General features: G+C 44.9%; 1 protein-coding gene across 4 annotated transcripts in view; it reads right to left on the reverse strand.

The window, feature by feature from the left end:
* Positions 1-236: 236 nt before the first annotated feature.
* Positions 237-21,104, reverse strand: part of RAB39A (RAB39A, member RAS oncogene family) — a 28,814-nt gene continuing 7,946 nt past the window's right edge. Inside the window, exons 2-4 of one of the 4 annotated variants that reach the window (XM_046015585.1) lie at positions 4,914-5,134; positions 4,586-4,740; positions 237-3,159 (exon numbers count right to left, since the gene is read on the reverse strand). In XM_046015585.1, the coding sequence (XP_045871541.1) occupies positions 3,001-3,159; positions 4,586-4,740; positions 4,914-5,134 (535 nt within the window). In that variant the 3' untranslated portion in view covers positions 237-3,000. Of the gene's footprint in view, positions 5,135-21,104 lie in introns of all 4 variants that reach the window. The other 3 variants (XR_006819979.1, XM_046015586.1, XM_046015587.1) reach the window with 3 other exon arrangements.

Here is a 21,104-nt window from a genome sequence, read left to right on the forward strand (position 1 = left end):
TAACTATTCATGTGTTTTGCTGTACATATATAAATGATTGATTATGGGGTTCTGCCCCACACTCGACCAGGGTGTTCTATGGGATTTCAGATCTCATTCTTATTTGCATTTCATTTGCAAACACACACACACACACACACACGGACACAATTTAATACATTAAATTGTTGCTTCTGTTTGGAAAGAACCACTAAAGGTGGGTAATGACAACCAAGTTCTCATTCTCATTCTTTTTATTCGTTATTTAAAATCAAATAACACTAATAACACACTTTGAAAAAATGTAGACCATGTCCTTCTTCCATTGGCTTCATTCTAAAAAGAACTGGCAAGAGATGATTGTAGCCAAGCATGTTTGTTTCTCTGTGGAATGTAGAAATTTAAACCATGTATATGGAATCCACATTTAATAGGATTAATTCAACATAACAATCATTAATTACTAGTCACCGAAGAGCACACCGATAAGACAATGTTTTAGGCACTATTTAAAAAAAGACAAACAAATTTTTCCAGAGAGTAACAACAAGGAGCACTCATTTAAAATATAATCTTCAAAAGTTTTTTCTCTTCATTTACTCTCTACCATCGTTATGCGTAATAAGTGAATCAGAGTCTGCAATGATTGTTACAGATTGTCACAGCTCAGCACTCACGTGTCTACTTCGGTCGGCGATTGGGATTTTGGAAATACCAAGTCATGCAGCAGTTCCTCCAAGTTCAGGAGAAAAGTGTTAGTTAAGATCAGGTGAGGATCGGTTACTCAGGAAAGTTTGGTGAAAACACCAAGATTTAGAAAGATTTTGAAAGAGAGATGGCTATTTATCAGCTGTGGAATTTCCAAGAGTGAGCTTCTTGTTGGGAGTGTATTCTATATTAACATTCAAGGGATCTCACTTTAAAGCCTTTATAGTCTTTCTTCTTCTTCTTCTCCCCACCCCCCCAAAGATTTACATGTTTCCTGTGCATTTCCAACTAAATCTCTCCAGGCAGTTACTGGGGAACAAATGAATTCGCTTCTGCAGTGGGTCTTCAGGCTTTCAAATCCTTGTGACTCTGTCAGACCTAAGGAAATTATTCAAACACAGTGCACACTTTGAAATCAGTGGAAGCTTTTGTACATGAAGGAACCAAGGAATATGAAATCAAAAGCACTCTTTAGGGGCGCCTGGGTGGCTCAGTGCGTTAAGCCTCTGCCTTCGGCTCAGGTCACGATCTCAGGGTCCTCCCATCAAGAGCCCCATCGGGCTCTCTGCTCAGCGGGGAGCCTGCTTCCTCCTTTCTCTCTCTGCCTGCCTCTCTGGCTACTTGTGATCTCTGTCTGTCAAATAAATAAATAAAATCTTAAAAAAAAAAGCACTCTTTAAAGGATTTTATTAATCCACAGATTCAGTTTCTGGATGCTGTAAAGTTGGATAAATAGATTGGTAGTTATCTTAACAATAATAAAGGCTACTTTGGTTGCCGCTAAAAAAAATCATGGAGGACTTTGAGGCTTTTGGAAACCTAGTGTAAACTCTCAAAGAAATCTTGATTGCTCCTCTTACGTGTACAAAGGCCACATTTAGAAGCATTCCGTTTACAAAATCATTTTGGCTTAAGCTTACCATTTAACAAGCCATCCCATTTACCCAGGCACTGAAAGGGTGAATGCAACTCAAGCCGAAAAGTGTCAGGGACCAGTGTATTATACGATCAGAGGCTTTTTCATTTCTTCTTTATCATGTTTATTTAAAATGTTAGCTACATCATCCATTAGTTCTGAATTTTAAATTTAAATAGGTTTATATTTAAATTAAGTAAATTTTAAATTAAATAATTTCAAGTATATCTGATTCAAGTATGTCTGACTTGTAAGACAGTCCAAATGTTTTGCCTGGAGCAACTATTTTTATCATTTTGGCGTCATTATCCATCTTCTCCATAATAATGTGTAAGAAAATAGGTCAGTTATTTTATATATCTATATCTATCTATATATATATGGAAAAAATATCTGGCTAAGGTTATACAGACATTTGGCAAGTTTGCATAAGAACTCCAATCTTTGGGGCGCCTGGGTGCCTCAGTGGGTTAAAGCCTCTGCCTTTGGCCCAGGTCATGATCCCACGGTCCTGGGACTGAGCCCCGTGTCCTGCTGTCTGCTCAGCAGGGAGCCTGCTCCCCCCCCCCCCACCTGCCTGCCTGTCTGCCTACTTGTGATCTCTGCCTGTCAAATAAATAAATAAAATCTTTAAAAAAAAAAAAAAAAGGACTCCGATCTTTGTCGTTACTGTTCATTTTAGTATTGGCGCACCACAAACAATTCTTCCATAAGTTCAGATGGTTATGGCCCAGTTAGTATTTTGTAGACTCAGCTAGATCATATTTTCGCTTTGCTTTGCCACACACGCACACACGTGCACACACCCCTGACACAGCAGGGATACGGAAGGAACCCTGACCAGGCAGAGTTCTAGGCTTGCTTCTGCTTTTGTGCGACCTTGGTGAAGTATCAGTTTTGGGGGGCCCTGCATTTCCATTTGCTTCTTCTGACTCTGTGGCTCTATTCTAAATCTTGGAACGCATCGTACCTTCTAGGCTGATTATTAGTCTTACCCTAACGTTAGTCTAATAAAGGGTGTCCACTGAAAGTTAAATCATATTTTATAGTTTAGCTGTTTAGCTTTACAAGTAGGCACAGGGGCCCTGTACTTTAAATTGTTGCTAGATACTCAGTTTCCAAGATTTACAACTGTCGCAGTGAAAACAGATGACTTCACGTTTGGGGGAACAGCTCTTCTCATCTGATCAATTACAGTTTGAACTCCCTCGAGTGACATTAATACAAGGGTATCAAGAAAATGTTGACAATAGAAGTCTTCACGATCTTACAGTGATGTCATAATTTATATTTTTCTCTCCATAAGCACTACTAGAAATACTTCCACGAACCTAGAAAATGTACAAGTATTTAAAATATAATTAAATACCTACTTCAAAGATGCACAAAACCCACATTCAAACACGACTTCTGATTGAATTAAGTCTCCCGGGATTTCCCTCCCTATCATTTCCACAGTGGAGGAGCGGTGTTTCAGAGCAAGAGGGCGGAGGGCATACACGAAACCAAGAGACGCCCCCCGGGTCCACGAAAGCATGCACCTTCTTCTGCGCCCTCTGCAGAAGGTGGGGATGAAAGGAAAGAACATGAGAAAACAAAACTCTCATCCGCTGTACATATAATAATAGTATGCCCAGGAGCAGCTGATACCAGGCTCATCTTTGCAAAATGCTTTCTCTACTTACGGAGCTTTTTCACACGATGCACTTGATTCTCAAAATAATCCCACGAAGCAAAACAAATGGGGTTTATTAGCCTCATTTTACAGTGGAGAGCACTGACATGCAGTGAGGTTAAATGACTCACTTATGCCCTACTGGTACGGAAACGGCAAGCTTAGGACCCCGGTTTTCTGGTTTCTCGTTAAATATTCTTTCCACCATATCACTTTGGTTTTCAAACAAATGGAGATACTATTTTACCAGTAAAACCAAGACTTCAGGAAGGGGGCTGCATTTGGTGCCCCTCGGTGATGAGGGAGGGTTAAGAGAATGGAAATGTAGGTTATAAAATATGAGTTTGTGATCACAATGTCCCTTCCAGGAGGAGAATTTAATCAATAAATTAAAAATTAGAAGACTCAGAAGTCATTTTGCAGCCCTAACTCATTATTTTATCTTTAATTTTACTGAAATACAATATGAATGCTAAATATATCAAACATCTAACCAATCTTCTTTGTCCAGAAATCTTTCCTATGATTATCTTGTACCAGAAATAGGGAAATTCAGAAACTTATGTGGACAACAAAGCGATTACTAAAAACCTTCCACATTTACTTATATCAATAGTTTTGACAATAGTTCAAGGCAAATTGCATTTACTTTCTTTGAAAATGCCTGTACACAAATAAATTTGTTTTTCTTATCTAAACAAGGACAATACACTATAACATCAAAACATAAGCTGATGAATGGTCCTTTGTTTTTATTTTTATAAATATTTGCAATAAAATATTCTGCTTGGATCCTTAGATCTATCTTTATAAAACATAAGATTATCGGGAGCAGTAAATCAGACAACAAAATGGAGTATAAAACTTATTTTCTTACGTTTAGGCAAATCAAGGGAGGATAAACATTTCACAGAACGGTTAAAAACGCGGTACCTTATCCAAGGAAGTGTTATTTTAGTCCCAGCTGAAGACACGTCGGAGACTGTTTGCTTTGTAAGCCAACAGCGCACGCTGAAATCCACTTTACGCTTCCGTATCAACACATTAACTCATGAGAATGCAAGGCCCGATACAATCTTTCTGGTCGGACTGTATATCCCCCCCAAACCCGTTACTGACTGTCAAGAAAAAGGAGTAATATGGATATATGTGGACATTAAAGTGAGCTATACACTAACAAAGTGGGAATGGGAATAATTCTGTAGACGCTCAAGTTTCAAGAAAAAGTTATCTGTGTTGCCTGATAACTGAGCCAAACACCCAGTGTGGTAGTGTAGCAGGGAAGCATAGCGATCGGAATTAAATACCTTCCAAAGGAGAGCGAAGGCGGGCGGGAATCTCTTTCTCGTGACCGTTCTGCCGTTAATGTCGGTGCTTATCCTGAGATGACCCCCAGTCTCTCCACCGTCGTTCTTTGGCCTGTCTGAAGTCAGCAGAAGCACTCTTTTCTGGGCTTCACCGCCTCCTCGGAAGAATGCACAGTATTTGGAACAAAACCACTTTTAACCCCTTCCCAGCCATCCTGAATACAAATTTCCCCCCTTTTAATGAGCTCATAAATGTCTCTCGTCAAGATCGTGAAGGATTCCTCCACATTTGTGGCATCTTTGGCGGAGGTTTCTATATACTTCATACCACAGTCTGCCGACAGGTTTTCGGCTTCTTCCCTCGTCACCTGACGTCGCGAAGCCAAGTCACACTTGTGCCCCACCAGCAGGAACACAATCCGAAACGGCTGCACGTGCATTTTTGCCTCCTCCAACCAGTCTTTCACGTGTTCGAAAGATCGTCGGTTGGTGATGTCAAACACCAAAAACCCACCAACTGAGTTGCGGTAGTAAGATCGCGTTATCGATCTGGAAAATAAGGAGAAAAACGGGTTGTCAAAGGACACGTTCTGCTTCTCCCCTTCCAATGTAGCACCGTAATAAAAGGTGAAGGTAGCTCAATGTGACATAACCTGAACTTAGAAATCAAACAGGAAGTGTCTTAAGTGGACAAAAATGCTCTGAAACTAACAGGCGACCTGGTTTCATCCAAGGACAGAACACTGAAGTGTGGTTATTCTTAAACGGACAAAAGGACTTACATCGTATGTCATCTTGCACTTACAATGATTCGTTTTTATGTTCAAGTATCTGGTAAGAGTAATTATTACATTACTGGGATTAAAAATAGGAATATAGAAAGATTTGGTGAAGTTGCCCAGTTGCAGTGAGGTCCAGCCCATGGAAGCACCAGCTGGAGACCAGAGGAAAGAGGTTGGGTGTCCACTCTTCTGTCTCGGACAGACCATGGCTGAGGAGCAGCTGTGTTCCTGTTTCTGGTCATGGCTCCCATCGGGAAGCGCCTTTCTAATGGATGCCACTGGGTTCGGGAAATCCCATTCTTCTTCCTGTCTCTTTAGGCCAGGTGATGAATGGCTTCTCGTCATTGCTAACTCCGAATGCCTCACCATCCTTTGTTGACGTCCTTCACCTTGTCCATACTTCCAGACATGGTCACTTCCCACTTCATTAAACTTTTAGTTAACGCTTCAAATGTGCTGTTTATTTCCTGATCGAACCATGAGGCAAGGTGGCAAGGCCATACTCTTTCTTCTATTTCTTGCCTTTACATGTTATTTTTTGTCTGCTACCCTTTCTGCCTAGATAACTGCTATTTCTCCTTCAAGAACAAGTTCAAAAATCATATATATGAGAAGCCTTCCCTGCTCCTGGGCTCTGTTCTCCACCTCTCTTAGGCAATCTTCTTCTAATTCCATTGAGCCTCTGGCATATCGCCATTATGATTATATCCGTTTCCACCATGTGCTGATTGGATTGGCTGGTATGTCTCCCCCTCAACTCAAGGCTCTTGAGGGTCATCTTTTCTCAAGTATCCAACAATCATACTGCCTGGCAAATGACAGATGTCACTTACTATTTGTTATACTGGACTGATTAATCTTCACGGGGAGGGAAAGTGTTAAGTGTTGTACGAAGCAAAGATGGTCCGTGTCTCAGTTTCTGAACAGTCAACGATCTTGAACATCGAGATGATCCTCAATGAAGCTCATCCGACCCCCAAAGATCTTTGTGGGGGGGTCCGTAGGGCACCTGGTACTCTCTCCATCTCTTGTGTACCTTCATGACCCTTACTGCTGAAATCACAGCTCAGTTCAGTGACCCAATACCCCAAACACCATTTGTTGTGGGAGTGTGAAGAAAGTACTTCACCTCTTTTTTCTTTCCCTTTTGTTTGCTTCCCTGCTTCTCCTCAGGATTCTTTTTTTTTTTTTTTTTTTTAAGATTTTATCTATTTGACAGAGAGAGTGTACAAGCAGGGGGAGCCACAGGCAGAGGCAGAGGGAGAAGCAGGCTCCCCACTAAGTCCCAACTTGGGACTTAATCCCAAGACCCTGGGATCATGACCTGAGCTGAAGGCAGACGCTCAACCGACTGAGCTATCCAGGGGCCCCAGTTTTTTTGTTTGTTTGTTTGTTTTGTTTTGTTTTTTTACCTTGGAGAGAGAGAGTTGGCGAGAGAGCAGGAAGAGGGGCAGAAAGAGTGGGAGAGAATCCCCAGCAGACTCCCCTGATGTGGGGCTCGATCTCATAACTCTGAGATCACGACCTCAACTGAAATCAGGAATGGGATGTTTAACTGACTGGGTCATCCAGGCACCCCCTCTTCAGAATTCTTAGTAGAGAGATTCTCAAGGACTACTGCACTACACAGCCACTGACAATAAGAAAAAATCTCCCACCAACTTTGGCAGGCTTCAAATGTAGTTCATTTAAGTTGCTGAACTTAAAAAAAAATTGAAGGATAACTTGTTACTGTTTTGTTAGTTATCTTTATATGTGTGAATTTAGGCAGACGTGCAGGGCCTTAAAAGAAACGTAGTTAAGGCTACGTTATTAGACCGAAAGCTTTAATTTACCCATCACCAATTCTGCATTACTTTTATCCCCCTATTTAATCTACCATTAGTTTAGTTTATAAAGACATACTTTTGGGGTTGAACACTCAGTGCTGAACTGCTTTTGTATTAGGCAGAGGCATGTCTTACACTGTGGGAAATGCCATGTTTTCTAGCCCTTTGTATTTAATTTTGCAAACACATTGGGAATACAGCTGGCAAGTTATTCTATAGCATGAAATTATAGCAAAATAGATACCATGTACAGTATAAAACAGCCCTTAGTAATGGTTAGTTGGAATAAATGGTCTCAATATGACATCTGTCATTTTTTAAAAAAGATTTTATTTATCTATTTGACAGAGAGAGAGAGAGAGATCACAAGCAGGCAGAGAGGCAGGCAGAGAGAGAGGGGGAAGCAGGCTCCCCGCCTAGCAGAGAGCCGGGTGTGGGGCTCGATCACAGGACCCTGAGATCATAACCTGAGCCGAAGGCAGAGGCTTAACCCACTGAGCCATCCAGACACCCCTGTCATTTTCTATATAATAACTTGATCTTCAGCTTCTATGTGTGGGCATAGATATTAGGTTTAGAATTCTGATCCGGTTAGGTTTCAGATTCAGATATGGTTGTCCCGGGGGGACAGGTCTCCCCTAAAACAACTAGGCAACCCTGCTGTCAATTATTAAGGGGAAGAGTCAAGTCTATAGACTGAAAACTGGAACTTGAAAGGCAGGTCTTACAGAAGGGAGATGAGGAGCAACTATCTTTCTTTGCACCTGCTCTCTTGGGTCATAGTGAGGTCTCCAAAGTTCTCACAAGTGTTACAGGAAGCAGGGTACAGTTCCTAGAAGAACTCCGTAGGTCGGCCTCCCCATAAAGAACTGCAGATTGATGATGAGCAGCAGCTCTCTGTAAGCAACAACATCTTGCTGCAGGTTACTTTAACACTTTCCTTCTGGGCTTTGAAAGTTTCACTGAATGAATGGATGATTTAAAGAAAGGGAAAAAATATTAGGGGAGGGGGGAAGTGAAAGGAAGGAAAGAAGAGAACGAAGGGAGAGAAAAAGGAATGGATTCCAATCTTGTCCCAGGTGTGTTACAAGAAAAATTAAGAGTTATGAGGTTACCCTCCGGCAAGACTGGGAAGGGGATACGGCGCCTGCTGAATCCAGCACGATGCTGGTATCATGGGGGACAGCTTCAGGGACACAAGTACTCAGCAGATCCTTGTCCCTCCCAAGTGGAAGATCTGATTTTTTTTTAAGATTTTATTTTTGGGGGGCACCTGGGTGGCTCAGTGGGTTAAAACCTCTGCCTTCAGCTCAGGTCATGATCCCAGGGTTCTGGGATCAAGCCCCACATCAAGCTCTCTACTCAGCAGGAACCTGCTTCCTCCTCTCTCTCTTCCTGCCTCTCAGCCTACTTGTGATCTGTCTGTCAAATAAATAAATAAATAAATAAAAAGATTTTATTTTTGGGGTGCCTAGGTGGCTCAGTCGGTTGAGTGTCTGCCTTCGGCTCAGGTCATGATGCCAGGGTCCCAGGATCGAGCCCCAAGGCCGGCACCCCAGTTTGGTTTCGAGTATTAAAGAAACCTACTGGGTCTTATACACCTGAAAGCTACATTATGAGTGACTGCTATCCCATATTCAAAGACTCGTCTCCTGGCAGGATGTTTTCCCCTCCTCCTTGCCTTTACTGACACCTGCTGTATGTAATTTCATTTCCTGACCACACGGCTTCCCTGCAGCATGACTGAGTTGCTCTTTCTATAGAATCTGGAGGAGATGGTTTCTGCTTCCCCAATGCCACTTCCAGATAATTCTCTCCCAGCCCGTGTCATAAAAAAACAGAACAGAACAGAACAAAACAAAACCAGAAAGAAAAACCCCAAAAAACCAAAACTTCTCTGCTCCTTTGAGGCATATGCCATCTGGCGCAGTCATCTGTTGTCATCAGCCAAGTGCGAGGTCATTCTCCAGGTGCTGAAGACAGTAGTGCTTTGCTTTGCTTTCCATCTCAATTCCTGTCGTTCTGCTCCTGTCACTGGATGGACTGTCTGCTGTCACCTCGGCTACTCGACTTCCTCTCCTCGTTTCTAAAGAACCACCCCCCCCCCATTCTTCCTTTCTCATCTACTTCCTTTCCATTATCAGAAATTCACCACTTCCAAATCTGTGAATTTACGCCCTACTTTTGATCAAAATCTCACACTCTGCAGCCCATGTTCAGTGACAATTTTAAAACTGTATCCACATTTTTAATCTGCTGAGGAACTCTGTTACTCTCTACCCATTACATGAACACCCTCCTATTTTTACCTCTTTTGTTGTTCTGTGAGACATCACTATTATTGGTCTCTTAGAAATATCTAAATTCCCAAGCTCCTCCCCCACGGCTACACTCATCGGGGAAAATTTCTATCTGGAGCAGTCCAGCACGCCGCTGAATGTTTCCAGGAAAATCACTCAACCAGGCAGGCTGGTGTCCCCATGAATTAATTACAACCAATCCCAAGTAGACATTCAACACCACCAAGGAATACTGCTGGTACCGGGAGAAACTCTTCTCTCCATTCCCTCACACTTAGACTTCTACTATAGGAAGAAATAGGATTTCCCTTTCAACCTCTTTCTCCCCACAAAAGAGAACTGGAGGAACACTTCGCTCCTCTTATTGGACACTTCCATTGAAGGAAAAATGGCGGTCGCTTGGTCAGAGTCTATTTCTCAGGTTGGTAGGCAGAATGAACCGTGTTCAAGGTTAGTAACTCTTGCATACCACCCTTCTCCACCTCCTTCCACTTTCTGAGTTCGGGATATCGGTTTGCTAATTGTGAAAGGTAAGCAGGTGCCACGTCCCCGAATATCCAGTGATTCTCAAGTGCCTGGCGCCCATTCTTAGTGAGGAGGTAAGTGGTTGATCTGGTACAGCCATGAACACGGCCACTGGAGAAACGGGAGAAGTGGCAGAGAGAATGAGGACGTTTGAGGGAAAGAGATACCAGCAGTGCAAAAAAAAAAGAAAGGTGCCCAATATTGAGAGCTATTAGCAGTGTGTTCTATTCTCATACCAAGGTTGCTGAGATTCTTGAGCATGTCAGTGGCTAGAGAAGAGCGGATAAATTAAATATAGACAGATAGATGTGTCCCAAGTATAAATCCCATGAAAATACAGCAGTCAGTAATTTCTGTGAAGTTTCTTGGGCGAGGGTGGTCCCTTAATCTGAGGAATGGTGTTAAAACCTCTCCAAAGATGAACTGCGGCATCTTATGCCCACTATCAAGAAGAAAAAAGCTTAATACTTGGTGGGCCTTTTTGGATGGTGGAGGACACTTGTATAATATTTTAATGTAATTCTCTGACCCATTAAGTCAGAGACCCAAAAGGCTATCAGCTTAATAGGGCAGAAAGCAAGAGAAGTCCCTTCAGCTGGCCCAAGGTACAATACACGGAGCCTGACTGCATGGCCCATGGTCCATCAGATCTGATGGCACCTGCCAGAAGTATCCACAGCCGACTGGGATGCTCTGTCAAGCCTGGGGAAGGTTCCACCGGGCGATTACAGGAGTGGCATTTTGGAATAACGTTCTGCTCTTTGTCAAGAGCCATTATGCTTTTGAGAACTAGTTCTTGACTTACAACCTGGCTTTGACAGACACTAACTGCCTGGAACACCAGGCGAGTGTGTAATCTGAGTGCTCCCCGAGAGCTGGGGGTCCTGTTTCAGCAGGCTGGAACATGGCCACCAAGCAGAAGCATGTATACAGGCAGGACGGGGGTCCTAGAGTAACAAGGCTCACACACACAGCACGCCGGCTTTTGCAGGACCCTCTCAACCTGTCGCCTTAGCGGGATTTCCCTATAACTGAAGGGGAGAACGCTCACGTCTGCCTTACAGATAGATGCCTCTGCGCGGCGTGCCGGCCTCAGTCAGCCCCACTCAACAGCGGACTTGAAGTTTCGAGGAAAAGACAGCCCCTCCCATTGGTGGCCGTCTCGTGGTACTTCTTCCAGAGAAGGAGATGGAAGGAGGCAGGTGAGGCTCTACACCAATTCATAAGCAGAGGCTAAGGGTGGGGGCTGGGCGCGAGGTATACTGGCCCGTCTGCAGCCTGCGAATGCAGGTGTTCTAGGCGAGTCCTCACTCCCCCTCCCCTCCAGGGAGCGTTCCTAATAACCGCTGAAACAAAATGCCCTGCCGTGTCATTTTCAGTCCGTATTTTCACCCCAGTTTAGACTCAAAGTGATCAGGGCACAGAGATGGAGGCAGTGATGGGGCTCGACAAAGACTTTCCCTTGCCTGGACTGTCACTGGTCAGAAGTCAATTCTGCAGCAGCTACTGACACTGGATACGGTATGTTTCTCTGGGGCGACCACCATGGCGGGGACACCGATGCGTCCCCACTGCAACAGACACGGAATCTGGGCTCAAACCATGCCAGCACCCCCATCTGTGAACTCAGGGTCCCTTATGCATGGATGTGACACCCCACACTGTGCTGCAGACCAGTGATGTCACTTAGCAGAGGGAGAGACAGGGAAATGGGCAGATGCCGCGGGATGCGTTGGTCGTACCGTGTCACTGTCATCGGGAGGCATCTGGCCCTGCAAAACTGGGGAACGGGTTAAGACTGTTACACCTACGTTCAGGAGGTAACGGCTTGGAAGATTCCAGCAGGATTCGGAACGTGCGTGTTTTAAACGCGCGAGGGACAGAGTAGGAGGTGTTTTCCTCACAAACAGAGGCTGTGGTTTGGGAGACAAAAGGTGTGGAAGTCGGATGATGGGGCCTTTCACAATGACACTTAATGAGTCACTACAATTTTTTGTTGCTTCTAATCCCCGTGACTCTGAACTCTGCTGACGTCAGGGTTTTAGTATCCCAGGGAGAAATGCTTTCACAGGAGAACGCTGGGATGCGTCTACGGAATTAGCTGAGACTGGGGGCTGGTCATTTGGGGCTTCTTATGGCGGTGAGCTGCCAAGTGACAGAGGATGACAGCAGGGTGAGGACCACCCTGGCCTCCTCTGGTTCTCGTTGCCCAGAACTCCTGGGATCTTCTGATTCATTCCAAGTCTGGCCCTTTCAGCTTCCAGTCAAGTCTCTGTGCCTCAGACATGCTTCCAGAAACTTCCATTTCGTGAAGATTTAGATTTCTTCAAGCCCATTTTGGTGCTGGCAACCAAAGACCAGACAGACAGAGTCCACATGTATTTTGCAAGAGAACAATGACAAAACAAAGTCACAAACGTTTTATAACCTTCCACATCCACAGGAGGCCAAAACTCGTTCTTTTATGAAGTTGGTAAAAATATAAGAGGTCCATCTCTTGTTTTAAAGTGTAAGCACAAGACTGTACACCACATCTCTAGAACTTTCTCATCTTGCATGACCGAAACTTCATACCCAGCAAACTGCAACGCACTTCCTTCTCCCTCCCCCCAGCCCCTGGGACCCACTCTTCTTTCTGGTCCCACGCATCTGATCACTGCAGATGCCTCACAGATGCAGAACCATGCCGTATTTGTCCTGTAACCGGTGACTTTCACTTTGCATAAAGTCCTCCAGAGCCACCCATGTTGCCGCCTGTGACGGAATCTCCTTTTTTTTAATGGCCGAATACTATTCAATTTCATGTATATACCACATTTTCTTTCAACCATTCCTTTTTTTTTTTTTTTTTTAAGATTTTATTTATCCATTTGAGAGACAGAGAGAGCAAGAGAGCACAAGTAGGGGGAGTCGGAGAGGGAGAAGCAGACTCCTCATGGAGGAGGGAGCCCGATGCGGGGTTCGAGCCCGGGACCCTGAGACCATGATCCGAGCCAAAGGCAGACGTTTAACTGACTGAACCGGCCAGGTGCCCCTGCAAGGTTGATTCTTGCACTATTTTTGCTTCAGAAAAGAAAAATGGCCCACTATTTTATGTTAATTTTCCTCTTAATTTTCTTTTTCCTAAAACATGATGCAGACAAGTGATGTCGACAGCACCGGGGGTTGCTGACACTTCCAAAGAAGTACTTAACACGGGAGCGATGCAATCCAGTGTGAATGAGGAGCCTCGGGGAATCTGGAAGGTTTCTGACCCACATGACATGGGAGACTGAGATTCTAAAAAATGCAAGTATCTCAAATTAAACAGTTATCTAGTTTCCTGGAGGAAACTGAGAACAAGATGCTGCTGTCATATTTAGGACAAAAGTCCACAGGTCCTGGAATGCACACGATTATTCCTATTATGTTTACTCAATATAAAATTTTATCTGAAAGTGGCCAGACTATCTAAACCTTTTATGCTATTAATGTGAATTTTGTTGGTTGTGCACAGGCATCTTAAAAAAGCGACAAGATACAGAGTACTTGCTGACTTACTTAGGGAAAACAAACTAGGGTGGTGGGATGGGTGAGCCCGGTGGTGGGTACTAAGGAGCGCAGGGACTGCACGGAGCACTGGGTGTGGGGCGTAAACAATGAATCTTGGAATACTGAAAAAAATAAATAAAATAAACCAGATGTTCCATCCTGGAAATGCCCTTCGTGTGGCTCCGCCCGCTGTAAAGTAGGCATTTAGAGGATAGGTGGACTCTGATGCCCAGCGCTGCTGCCTGTAAGCAGTCTACGAACGCATTAGCCTCCTGAGCGCCTTCTACCGTGACATCACGTTCCCACTGCCCTTCTGGAAACAGTCACTGCGTCGATACTGTATTTACCTGCTTCACTTGGTAAAATCACTTGGCTTTGTGATTCGGGCTCTTAGGACAGCCCTTAAGAGACGAAAACACAAGTTTCTCCTCTCCTTTTACTATCACTGAGGCTACCGGCGCCTCTCTGCCCTGAGATTCTGGGATATCCTTCTTTATACGTGCAAACATTCGAACTCTTTTTCTTTGTGTACTCCCAGGGTCTCTGCATAAACGACCAAGTGTGTGGTTGCAGAAGCTATCTGCATTACTGACAAGACCTAACGAGCCACAGTCTCTCTCTGACTCTATGTAATTCCCACGACCACCTTCAGTTTTCCTTCTTTGACAGATCGTCGCTTGATGACGGCGAGGTCTTTCCAGCTCCTAGAACGCTCTATTCACCTCTTACCTTCTAGTTTCCTCCACAGCACTTAACACCGACACCCTATGTAGTTTTCCAGCTTATGTGGTTATGGACCGACTCCTCCACTAGCAGATGAGCTTCACGAAAGCAAGGACTGCTGTCGGTTTTGCTGGACTGCTGTCCCCCCAGTGTCTACCACAGAACGGGGCACGAGCAGTCCCAGCAGTATTTGTAAAGGAAATCCACAGCCGGGTAAGTTCCTACTGTCAGGCTGTGCCAAGGCGGCATGCAAATGCAGAGCAAACGGAAGAACAGAGACATACCAAAAAGCTTTTCTCCTTTTGCTATTTATACAGCAGGGATTTGTAAAGCCAAAAGGAGAGAAATGGGCTGAATAACCGCATATACTTAGAAGCATATAGGTGAAATCATCCACATTTTCTCAGGAACTGCTCTTTTACAGTTGGGAGTGATTCAAAATGTACCTTCCAGTGGGTTCTGGAAAGTAGAACAAGTTACGTGTGAAAATCGGAAGAGATTATTTGGAAATGAATGGGAATGGTTTGTTTCTAGCTTCGCTAATTGTCTGCAAGGTGATAATGACAGGATGCTTATTTTCTATCAGTGCGTTACCAGAAAACGTATAAAAGACTTCAGCATGCACGTCCAACGCTTTCTGGCATTCTTCTGCCAAATAAAAATAAGATGATGACCATCTTCTCAGGATTATTTTATGTTCCATATAACACAGAGCATTATGTGATCTAACACAACTAAAGAATAGTTTTTCGGAGTGACTGGGTGGCTCAGTGGGTTAAACCTCTGCATTCGGCTCAGGTCATGATCTCAGGGTCCTGGGATCGAGTCCCGCATCGGGCTCTCTGCTCAGCGAGGAGCCTGCTTCCTCCTCTCTTTCTGCCTGCTGCTCTGCCTACTTGTGATCTCTCTGTCAAATAAATAAATAAAATCTTTTAAAAAAAAGAGTAGTTTTTCTTGGGTTATAATTCTCCGACCATTTTTGTGACTTATGTCTGTTTCCACACGACTTTCTCTGTGCTGCTCCGTCTCACGTGCTTCTGTGTATCTCCCCACATCGCGGAATTATAACTGATGTACAGCCTTTTCTCACTTCACTCTGCCTCTGAAGTTATGCGGCTCTCATTTTCAAGGCATTTGAACAGATTACATTCATGTTCTTTTCCCTCTTTTTCTAAAAAAGATTTTACTTATTTATTTGAGATCGAGCAAGAGAGAGAGCTCACTCGCACTCGCGGATGGGGGTGGGGAGAAGAGGGAGGGAGACGGAGAGAAGCAGAGTCCCCCTGAGCAGAGCCTGATGCCGGGCTCAATCCCACAACTGAGATCACGACCTGAGCCGGAACCAAGAGTCAACAGCTCCACCGACTGAGCCCCCAGGGGCCCCTCGTTTTTCTTAAGCTCGTGTTTTCATCAAAGTGACACGCGCACTTACCACACATCCTTACTTTCCCCCAGTCCCCAACGGCCAGTATCATGACATTATAATTTTAGGCAGATCCTTTTTTTTTTTTTTAAAGATTTTATTTATTAATTTGACAGAGAGAGAGATCACAAGTAGGCAGAGAGGCAGGCAGAGAGAGAGGAGCAAGCAGGTTCTCTGCTGAGCAGAGAGCCCGATGCGGGGCTCGATCCCAGGACCCTGAGATCATGACCTGAGCCGAAGGCAGCGGCCTAATCCACTGAGCCACCCAGGTGCCCCTAGGCAGATCCTTTCTTGGCATGTGTGTTAGTCTATCACAGGCATTCTTCTCGTTGCCAAGCCCAGAAGTAAATGTGACTTCTTCTTTCCTGCACAACCTTTTCTAGGTTTATAATTATCTTGTGTATTCGTAAAGATAGACCAGGCTTGCTGTAGTTAACAAGCCCCCCTCATAGGAATGGGAAGAATGATAAAGAATCTGGGCTGATCTTTTTTTTTTAAGATTTTATTTATTTGACAGAAAGAGAGAGTGCACACGAGCCGGGGGAGCAGCAGAGGGAGAGGGAGAAGCAGGCTTCCTGCCGAGCAGGGAGCCCGATACAGGACTCGATCTCAGCCTGGGATCATGACCTGAGCTGAAGGCAGAAGCTTAACCGACTGAGCCACCCAGGGGCCCCCCAATATTTCTTGCAATCTTGCACTGAGACCAAAAGCACCATGGCCAGAAAAGGAGGCTGGATCACTTAGTTGCAGATCTCTCAAGTTGGTATCTTACGTTTCTTCTTTGGGGCGGGTCAGATCCTTCAGAACAGAAATGGTTTCACCGATGTTTGAAGGTGGGGGGAACTGGCTGACGGCAGTGTTCTGGGAGCTGAGCAGGGGAGAGGGGAGAAAACTAGACTGAATTAGCGTCCGACTAGCACGCATTCACTAAACGCCCTTACTTTTAATAAGTCAGCCTGACTTCAACTCTGCCTGGTTCTTCCAACTGAAGACTCTTAACTCTTTCCCAAGGATAAATTTCCGGTTTTTGCCAACGTGGAGGGAGAGGATGTTACCCGGTGTGTGGAAACGGTGGTAGGGATGTGAGAACCCGAACTTTCTTAACCAGACTGGCAATCTGTGATTCTTATTTTCGCACTCTTACTTCCAGCAGTGTCTGGAGCCAACCATCCCCTGTGTCTCTGGTGCTTTGACGGAATATATTGGGCTGGTTGTTAGCTTTTGTCCTTCCGTTGCTTAGAAGTTCGTTTTCTCGAATCTGCTAATCCACTGACCATCCCTCCGCCAGCTTTCCTGCTTCCAAAATTTTGGTGCTGTTGTCTCCTTCCCTAACTCTCCTTGTCTGAGGGTTTATGGTTCCAAAACAAAGCGATCCTCATTTAGTGAGAGCTCAGGGAAAAAAGGCTAGAATGGATACAGGTGTTCAATTTGCTATCATTACCGGAAGCCACTTCTTTCTCTACTGTAGTTGGTCCGTTTGTTACTTCTCCCTCTACTCACACATCCTTCACGTCCCAGCATCAAGGACCAGCCTCTTTGGAATTGATCCATCCTTTGAAATGAGCTCTCGCTCCTCCCCTTGTTCTGCCACTGGAACTTATTTTTGTACTTATCAGCCCTTACTGCAAAAATTTGATTATTATCTTTCTAGCTACAACTCACCGAGAAAGACAACTGTCTTTCAGGGTGCATTCTTCCTGTCTTCCTTTCCTGGCAGAACTCCCAAGTTTTGGGAGAGACCGTGTTCCCCAGCTCTCTTGCAGTCCGCTATGGTCACGTCACGAAATCCAGATTAATGGGACAGGAGAAGCAGTGTGTGCAGTCTGCCATCCAACCCCTTGGAGAAGCCATTTGCAGTTGGCTTCCTCCCCCTCCTTCCAGCTCACTGGGAAACGGCGAAGACTGAAGAATCCTGGAAGCTGGTCCTGAGGCAGAGCCACCCTGATCGTCCACTCTATTATGGGAGGAGCAAAAAGCCCTGCAAAATTTATGGAGCCAGATTCAGGCAGTTTCCTCGTTCCAGCAGCATAGTCTGTACCGTCGAGGGACAGCATGGACTTTGAAAGTGAGACTATAGCTTACTGATTTTTAGAAAAAATTCTATTTATTCATTTTAGAAAGAGAGAGAGAGAGAATCTCAAGCTGACTCCTGAGCGTAGAGCCCTATGCGGGCCTTGATCCCATGACCCAAGCTCATGACCTGAGCTGGAACCAAGAGTCGGATGCTTAACTGAGTGAGCCACCCGGGCACCCCCCTCTCCTACTTATGTTTCTGTCTGTTACTAGATCTAGTGCTGGACAAAGAGTTAAGTTAACTCAGTGCCTGGATTTCCACAACAAAATCATCCTGGTTGATTTCAACTTCTCCAGGACAAAAGGGGACAGAGCTGAAGGACTGGAAAGCTACTTTGTGGCACTTATGAAAACAGAGGACACCAGGGCCAGCATTTGCTGATAGCTAGCTCTGGCCGGGACCCGAAGCCTCTCCTTGCCTAACGAGGGGGACACGTCATACAGGCTTGTCCACAGCAGCGACTGGGCTCGTTCCTGCCGCCGAGCGCAGCAGTGCAGTCACGGAGCCCTGCATGGAGGCGGGGGAAGGGCCCGCGCAGCCACAGCTGTCTGCTGCCAGTGATCAGTACTGCTACTGTGTGCAAAGCTACTTCGCCCCTGTTTTCTGAACACAGCTGTAAGATTACCGTTTGGGTGGAGGAGGGAACTAACGCGGGTACAGAGAAGACGGGGGTCGGGGGGAGGGGGCTGTGTGCCCACAGAGTACTTTTCAGGACAGAAACTTCACGGTGTGCAGTAAAAGTCTTTCCCATCACAACAGGAGGCCTAGTGCAGCAGGAAGAGCTCAGAATGCAGAGTTAAGAGAACGGGGTCCTCGAGCAAACCACCCAGGAGCTATAACCTCTGGGGCAAGTCAGAGCCGTTCTGCACATTAACTGTAGTATTAACAACTGAGTCTGCTGTTAGCAGAACCCCGTCTGTTCTCTCCCGGTCCTGTGGCTACAGTTATTTACGGGTAAAATGGCCAGTATGCTGACCACCGTGTGCCTGACCCCTGCAGCTTTTTTTTTTTTTTAAAGATTTTATTTATTTATTTGAGAGAGAGAGAGAGAACATGACCAGGGGGAGCAGAGGGAGCACCAGACTCCCTGCTGAATGTGGAGCCTGATGTGGGGCTCGATTCCAGGACCCTGAGACCATGACCTGAACTGGAGGCAGGCGCTTAACCAGCTAAGCTCCTAGAGGCCCCTCTGTGGCTTCTTTCACGTGTCTGTCCCCCGGCCCCCTTTCTCACTAATTTTCTTTGCTGCCAATGGTTGTCTGCTATACAGCTAAAGGCATCTTCTCTCTCACTCGTAATTCCTCTTTTCACAGTCTATCCATCTACTCTATCAAAATCAGTCTTCAGGGGCGCCTGGGTGGCTCAGTGGGTTAAAGCCTCTGCCTTCGGCTCGGGTCATGATCCCAGGGTCCTGGGATCGAGCCCCGCATCGGGCTCTCTGCTCTGCGGGGAGTCTGCTTCCTCCTCTCTCTCTGCCTGCCTCTCTGCCTAGTTGTGATTTCTCTCTGTCAAATAAATAAAATATTAAAAAACAAAAACAAAAACAAAATCAGTCTTCAATTTCACCTCATATCTATGTCATTGACATTCGCTTTCCCACAGCCTTTCTACGGTAGTTCTTTCGTACCTAAACAATCTGAAATTAAGACATTTCATCCATTTGCTCCTTTACCTTTCTTCCATTTTCTCTAGTGATTACCACTGGGAGGTTCTGTGTTTAAAACAAATGCCGAAGATCCCATGTGATCTGAGTGAAAGCGTGACAAAAGGCTATAAGTCAGGAAGATCACCTCTTATTTTTGACTGAGGGGACACAAACCGGGGGACTCTGAAGGGGTACTGGATTTTTCCTAAACCATCAAGAGTTTTAAAGGGGAAATCGGATGACATCATACCCAGGAGCACCAGCAAAAAGGGACATGGAGAATCACATGAAAAAAGAAACTGGGAGAGATTCTCAATATATTCCTAAAATTTAAGGAATTGCCCATACTTTCTTTTTTTCTTTTTTTTAAGTGTCTCCTAAAGTGCTCCAGATACCTACTGACCTACCAGTTCCTAAACTGCTCTACATAGAGGCGCCTGGATGGCTCAGTCGGTTAAGTGTCTGCCTTCAGCTCAGGCCATAATCTCGGGGTCCTGGGATCGAGTCCCGCCTTGGGCTCCCTGCTCAGTGGGGAGCCTGCTTCTCCCTCTGCCCGCCGCTCCCCCTCCTGGTGCTTGCTTTCTCTCCTTCTCTCTGACAAACAAATAAAAATCTTAAAAAAAATAAAATAAAACGCTCTGTGTAAAAGGACCCTGGGTTAGGGAAACAGCACATCTACCTTGGGGATTCACAATATGTATTACTATATCCATAGATTAGGAACTCTGAGAAATCCTGCAACAGCCCAACATTTCCCAAATTATTTGATCAAGGAAACCTCTTCTCGAATTACACCTATTAACATCACTCTGCAAAATGTTACACTGAAGGAAAACAAGAGGCAGTACCTAGAATTTAAGAAATTATAATCTTTTCTTCCTCATGCCATTAAGTTCTTCATATCATCTAACTCCTGTTTGGGGTATGCTTTCTCAATCGTTTCTCAGGGAGGGTGCAGTTTGGGTCCCGTTCTCTTGTATTTCTGATGCAGGAATCTGTTACTAAGGGTGTCCCTAAGCCTTGCGTGAGGCTGTAACCCAGTAAGTCCTACAAAAAGGAAATATATTCACAAAGACTTAAAAATCAGAAGGAAAACCACCTTGAACATTCTTAGTACAGCAAGATAATTTAAAAAGAAACCACACCCAATCATATAAAAATGAGAAAAAAAGTATTAGTAAGGCTCCTGGCTGGCCACGTTGAAAGGGCGTGCAGCTCTTGATCTCAGGGGCTGTGAGTTTGAGCCCCACATTGGGTGTAGAGATAACTAAAAAAAAAAAAAAAAAATGAATAAAAAAAAAAAAACAGGCATAGAGAAAGATCACATTTTGCCAAGAAAAGTCACTGGTGACCTTCTGAGCATGGCTCTGACAAGATATTTCCCACATGACCTCCAACTCACTCACCACATAAGTAACATGGAAACAAGCCTAAGAGGAGTCTCAGCTCCCTTGCTGGTGCAGCCGCTCTGGAAAACAGCATGGAGGTTCCTCAAGAAGTTGAAAATAGAACTACCCTACGACCCAGCAATCGCACTACTGGGTATTTAACCCAAAGATGAAAATGTAGTGATCCGAAGGGGCACGTGCACTCGAATGTTATTAGCAGCAATGTCCACAATAGCCAGACTACGGAAAGAACCCAGATGTCCATCAACAGATGAATGGATAAAGAAGATGTGGTGTGT

The sequence above is a fragment of the Meles meles genome, chromosome 8 (assembly GCF_922984935.1).
Source record: "Meles meles chromosome 8, mMelMel3.1 paternal haplotype, whole genome shotgun sequence".
In the NCBI taxonomy this organism is placed as follows: domain Eukaryota; kingdom Metazoa; phylum Chordata; class Mammalia; order Carnivora; family Mustelidae; genus Meles; species Meles meles.